The sequence below is a fragment of the Pan troglodytes genome, chromosome 1 (assembly GCF_028858775.2).
Source record: "Pan troglodytes isolate AG18354 chromosome 1, NHGRI_mPanTro3-v2.0_pri, whole genome shotgun sequence".
In the NCBI taxonomy this organism is placed as follows: domain Eukaryota; kingdom Metazoa; phylum Chordata; class Mammalia; order Primates; family Hominidae; genus Pan; species Pan troglodytes.
This window is the reverse complement of record NC_072398.2, coordinates 12750-18855: the sequence shown is the minus strand read 5'-3', so window position 1 is coordinate 18855 and position 6106 is coordinate 12750. Positions and strand designations below refer to the sequence as shown.

The following is a 6106-nucleotide window of genomic DNA, read 5'->3' as shown; positions in this document are numbered from 1 at the left end:
GTCACATTTCAACATCTTTCCTCAGCTTATTAGCTCTATCTCTTTTCTGTCTGTAAATGGTTGTTGTTGTTTTGTTCTTTGAGACAGGGTCTTGCTCTGTCACCAGGCTGGACTGTAGTGGCATAATCATGCCTCACTGCAGCCTTGACCTCCCAGGCTCAAACTTCAGCATTCCGAGTAGCTGGGACTACAAGTGTGCACCACCACTCCCAGCTAACTTTTTTCTTCTTTTGGATAGAGACAGGGTCTCACTGTGTTGTCCAGACCGGTCTCTAGCTCCTGGCCTTAAGCAATCCTCCTGCATTAGCTTCTCAAATGGCTGGAATTTCAGGCATGAGCCACCATGCCTGGCCTGGGCTAGTCCCATATTCTCTAGAGTTCTCTTTACTTTGTGCTAGCCAATCTCTCATTATGCTGTTCACCTGTTATAATGAATAATTCTCCATATTAAATTTTACCACTTTAAACTTTTGAGTGGTTTATGCTTCCTGATTGGACTCTGACTAATATGTTAGGAAGGGTCCCAGGAGGTAAACCCACACAGATGGGATTTGGGCATAGGTTTGGTTTCCCAGGGGGCAGTGCTGAGCTCTTTGCCAGTGGGAAATGGGATGCTGGTGATTTCCAGTAGGTGACCTCACAGTGACTCAAGCTACCTCTTACTGTTGATTGTGATGAAATGCCAGCTGAGGCACATGCCTTGGGAGCTAAGTGGTTGCTGCCCTTGACCACTGTGAAGACTGTTTTGGGAAGGGTCGCTTTGGATGCACTTGAGCAGGGGTCCCCAACCCCTGAGCCATGGAGCCGTAGGGAGCCACACAGCAGGAGGTGAGTGGTGTCGAGTGAGGGAGTGAGGGAAGCTTCGTCTGTATTTACAGCCACTCCCCTTTGCTCACATTCCCGCCTGAGCTCCGCCTTCTCAGATGAGCAGCAGCATTAGATTCTCATAGGAGAACGCACCCTGTTGTGAACCGTGCATGTGAGGGATCTAGGTTGCGCTGTCCTTATGAGAATCTAATACCTATTGATCTGTCACTTTCTCCCATCACGCTCAGGTGGGACCATCCAGTTTCAGGAAAACAAGCTTAACACGCCCACTGATTCGACATTATGGTGAGTTCTATAATTATTTTATTATATACATGGGATATATAATAAATATATATATTTATTACATACATTGGATATATAATAAATATATATATTTATTACATACATTGGATATATAATAAATATATATATTTATTACATACATTGGATATATAATAAATATATATATTTATTACATACATTGGATATATAATAAATATATATATTTATTATATACATGGGATATATAATAAATATATATATTTATTATATACATGGGATATATAATAAATATATATATTTATTATATACATGGGATATATAATAAATATATATATTTATTATATACATGGGATATATAATAAATATATATATTTATTATATATTAATATGTTAAATATATTAATATATTAAATATATTATTATATATTGTAATAATGGAAATAAAGTCCCTAATAAATGTAAATGTGCTTAAATCTTTTGGCCCAGCTCCTACCTCCCGGCAGCCTCTCCAGGCCCAGAACTTTCTCCAGTCAGCCTCTACAGACCAAGCTCATGACTCACAATGGCCTATTTAGGCCCATACCCTACGTCACGGCAGTCTCCGCAGATGAGGCTACTGCCTCACAACAGCCTCCACAGGCACAGCTCCATCGGATATTGGATATATCCAATATCCACAGCCCACAGCTTCCTCAAGCCAAGCTCCCCAGGCCCAGGTCAGGCCTCACGGTGGCCTCTCCAGGATGAGCTCCTGCCCTCCGATGGCACCTGCAGGCCCCAAATGGTCTCCGGTCGGTGGGCTCCTCCACGCCAAGCTTGGGCCTCCCGGCGACCTCTGCAGGCCCAAGTTGTCCTGAAGTTGGCATCTCCCGGCCGTGCCTCCCAGCAAGTAAGCAAGCTCTTTTGGCTCAACTCCTGCCCAGCTCCCAACCGCCTTTGTGGGCCCCGAACTTTCTCCAGCCAAGTTCTTCGGGCCTAATTCCTGCCGCCCGGTGGCCTGTACGGGCCCAGCAATGGTTGGAGAACAGCCTATGCAGGTCCCCGCTCTTGCCTCCCAGGGGCCTCTCCAGGCCCAGCTCTTGACCCCACGGCGGCCTCTCAGGGCCAAGTCCCTGCCTGCCTCCCAGCAGCCCGCGTGCGGCCCAGCTCCTCCCTCACGGTGGCCTGTTGATGCCCATGCCTCTGGCACCCTGCCCAGAGGCATGAGCCCCTGCCTCACACCGGCCCCTCCCACGCTGAGAGAGGTCAGCGTGAGCCCTTGCCTCACACCGGCCCCTCCCACGCTGAGAGAGGTCAGCGTGAGCCCCTTGCCTCGCACCGTCCCCTCCCTCGCTGACAGAGGTCAGCCTGAGCCCCTTGCCTCACACCGGCCCCTCCCTCGCTGACAGAGGTCGGCCTGAGCCCCTTGCGTCACACCGGCCCCTCCCACGCTGAGAGAGGTCAGCGTGAGCCCTTGCCTCACACCGGCCCCTCCCACGCTGAGAGAGGTCAGCGTGAGCCCTTGCCTGACACCGGCCCCTCCCACGCTGAGAGAGGTCAGCGTGAGCCCCTTGCCTCACACCGGCCCCTCCCACGCTGAGAGAGGTCAGCGTGAGCCCTTGCCTCACACCGGCCCCTCCCACGCTGAGAGAGGTCAGCGTGAGCCCCTTGCCTCACACCGGCCCCTCCCACGCTGAGAGAGGTCAGCGTGAGCCCTTGCCTCACACCGGCCCCTCCCACGCTGAGAGAGGTCAGCGTGAGCCCCTTGCCTCACACCGGCCCCTCCCACGCTGAGAGAGGTCAGCGTGAGCCCTTGCCTCACACCGGCCCCTCCCACGCTGAGAGACGTCAGCGTGAGCCCCTTGCCTCACACCGGCCCCTCCCTCGCTGACAGAGGTCAGCCTGAGCCCCTTGCGTCACACCGGCCCCTCCCACGCTGAGAGAGGTCAGCGTGAGCCCTTGCCTCACACCGGCCCCTCCCACGCTGAGAGAGGTCAGCGTGAGCCCTTGCCTGACACCGGCCCCTCCCATGCTGAGAGAGGTCAGCGTGAGCCCCTTGCCTCACACCGGCCCCTCCCACGCTGAGAGAGGTCAGCGTGAGCCCTTGCCTCACACCGGCCCCTCCCACGCTGAGAGAGGTCAGCGTGAGCCCCTTGCCTCAGACCGGCCCCTCCCACGCTGAGAGAGGTCAGCGTGAGCCCTTGCCTCACACAGGCCCCTCCCACGCTGAGAGAGGTCAGCGTGAGCCCCTTGCCTCACACCGGCCCCTCCCACGCTGAGAGAGGTCAGCGTGAGCCCTTGCCTCACACCGGCCCCTCCCACGCTGAGAGAGGTCAGCGTGAGCCCCTTGCCTCACACCGGCCCCTCCCACGCTGAGAGAGGTCAGTGTGAGCCCTTGCCTCACACCGGCCCCTCCCACGCTGAGAGAGGTGAGCGTGAGCCCCTGCCTCAACAGGCCACCGTGAGGGAGGAGCAGGGTCGCACGTGGGCTGCTGGGAGGCAGGCAGGGACTTGGGCCTGGGAGGTCGCGGTGGGGCGAGAGCTGGGCCTGGAGACACCCCTCTGAGGCAACAGCGGGGCCTACAGACTCTGTTCTCCAGCCGGAGCTGGGACTGTTCAGGTACTGGGAGGCGGGATGTGGGTCTGAAGAGCTTGGTTGCCGAAACTTCGGGGTGTACAAACGCAGGCGGGAGCTGAGCCAAAAAAGCTTGTTTCCTGGGAGGTGGGAGATGCAGCCAAGAGAAACAGCTGTGCCTGCAGAGGCCGCCATGTGGGAGGCTGAGGCCGGGCCTCCTCAAATCGGCCTCTCCAGAGCCACTTGCAGCCTCCCGGCGTCCTCTCCGGGCCCAGCTCTTCCTCCCGGCTGTGTCTCCAGGCCTGACTCTGGCCTCCCAACAACGTCTTTGGACTCAGCTCCTGCCCAGCTCCCAGCGGCCCTGGTAGGCCCACCACTTCCCGAAGCCAAGCTCCCCAGGCCCAGCTCAGGCCTCACGGTGGCCTCTCCAGGCTCAGCTCCTGCCCTCCGATGGCAAGGTCGGTGGGCTCCTCTAGGCCCAGCTTGGGCCTCCCGGCGGCCTCTGCAGGCCCAAATCGTCCTGAAGTCGGCCTCTCCAGGCCCAGCTCCGGCCTCCCGGCGGCCTCTGCAGGCCCAAGTCGTCGTCAAGTCGGCCTGGAATTGGGCCTGGAAGAGCAGCAAGTCGGCCTTCCCGGGCCCAGCTCCGTCCTCTCGGCGGCCTCTCCAGGTGCAAAACTTCCTCGAGTCAGCCTCTCCAGGCCCAGCTCCTCCTGCCTCCCAGTGGCCTCTTTCAGCCCAGACCAGCTCATGGCTCTTGGCGGCCTTCCCAGGCCCCGCTTTTGACTTTTGGTGGCCTCTTCAGGCCCAGAACTTGACCTCCAGTGGGCCTTTGCAGGCCCGGCCTCCTGCCTCTCGAAGGCCTGCATGGGCCTGGACTCACAGCGGACTCACAGCGGACTCTCCATGCCCAGCTAGCCCTTGCCTCATTGCGGCCTCCCGAGTCCAAAGCTCCTGCCTCTCGGCCGCTTCGGCAGGCCCAGCTCCCGCCTGCCAGCGGCCTCTTTAGGCCCAGCTCATTCCTCACAACGGCCTTCCCAGGCCCCGTTTTTCCCTTCCGGCAGCCTCTTGGCCTCTAATTTGTTTATCTTTTGTGTATAAATCCCAAAATATTGAATTTTGGAATATTTCCACCATTATGTAAATATTTTGGTAGGTGATTTATTTGGGGTGAGTTTCTGCACCAAGCCCGAATTTTTTATTTTATTTTACTGATTATTTGGTGTTAAACAGGTTTAATGACGGTCATGGCAACTTTTTGGCACAATGAAAAATATCGCCCATGATCAACGTGTTCTGTTCTGGGGAAGGGGGCAAAGGCAGGGTGAATCACTTTCTTAAAAAGTATAGCTCAAGTTGGGAGTGCAGAGGGAATGGGGAGAAAACCCTCCCGCTGCCTGTGTCGAAGTGCAGGAGCCCCCACCCCCATACTCACCTGAGTCCAGCCCCCCTCTGCCCCCCGGGTGGCTCAGCCCAGCTCCTGCCTAGGAGAGCCTTAGTGTTGGGAGGGACCCTGATGACTGAGGAGCCTGGTAGCTCCAGGTCGCCCACACTTTCAGGTCTCTTGCCCCAGAAGGTGGCAGGATCCATTGGGAGGAAACAGGTTGCCTTGGAAGGCGTCCGTGGGTCCCCATCCCCAGGGGTAGGGGCCATAGGGGGCCCGCTCTGCTGCCTTGACCATACTCCTGGGCTTTGAAGGATCCTGGGCCCAGTAAGAAGGAGGTGGGTGCCAAGGTTGAGGAGGAAGCATCCGAGTATGTGTAGGGGGAGGACAGGGTGGGAGCATAGACTTTGCCAAAAGCTGCAGGTGGATCGGGGGACCCTGGGGGCTCAGGATCCAGCAAGGGGCGGCAGGAGTAAAGGAGGAAGGAATGACAGGTGCAAGTACCTTCCCACCAAAGCCCTTGTTGCCCTCTGGCTCCTCCCCAGAGTTGTCCCCACTCTCAAGTCAGTCACCCACTCCTTGAACTTGAGATCAGTGTCAGTGGTGCTAAAGCCATCATCAGCCATGACATCATCACCCCCTCCTCCTCATGGATGACCGTGTGCTCCTCGTCACTCGCCATGTCCTCACTGGCCATCTGCTGGGAATGAGCATCTCAAGTGGGCAGCAGCAGGGCTGCCCACTGGTCACCTCCCTCACCAGGGGCTGCAAAGTGGCCTGGAGCTCCATACTGAGTAGAAGGCTTTGGGCCAGAGTATGATGCAGTGCCAGACACCACCTGTGTCAGTTCCTGTAGTGCCTGACGGTCTATTTCCCTGCCGTCCAGGCTGTGTACCCCCCTGTGGGAGAAGGCTTGGGCCAGGCTGAGCCAGGTTCCCTGACTGTGTGCAGCCGTTCTGCCCCACAGAAGCTGCTCCTTGGTATCCGAGCTCTGGAGTGTTTAGGTTGCAACTGACAGGAGTTCAGAGGACACCCCAGGGGCAGTGGCAGTGCCCGTCTCTGATATGCTCCGCTCCCAC

General features: G+C 56.6%; 2 protein-coding genes across 2 annotated transcripts; both read left to right on the top strand.

The window, feature by feature from the left end:
• The first annotated feature begins 834 nt into the window (after nucleotides 1–834).
• LOC112207492 (putative uncharacterized protein FLJ46235) lies at nucleotides 835–3443 on the top strand. The gene is given in 6 exon segments (XM_054661109.2): nucleotides 835–1113; nucleotides 1579–1965; nucleotides 1967–2129; nucleotides 2131–2172; nucleotides 2174–2259; nucleotides 2261–3443. Coding segments are annotated over 5 exon segments (819 nt in total). The 5' UTR covers nucleotides 835–1113; nucleotides 1579–1654; the 3' UTR covers nucleotides 2478–3443.
• A 133-nt stretch (nucleotides 3444–3576) lies between these two features.
• On the top strand, nucleotides 3577–4788 carry LOC134806929 (putative uncharacterized protein FLJ44672). Its single transcript, XM_063789779.1, has one exon. The coding sequence runs from the start codon at nucleotides 3801–3803 to the stop codon at nucleotides 4650–4652; it is 852 nt and encodes a 283-aa protein (XP_063645849.1). The 5' UTR covers nucleotides 3577–3800; the 3' UTR covers nucleotides 4653–4788.
• Nucleotides 4789–6106: the final 1318 nt, after the last annotated feature.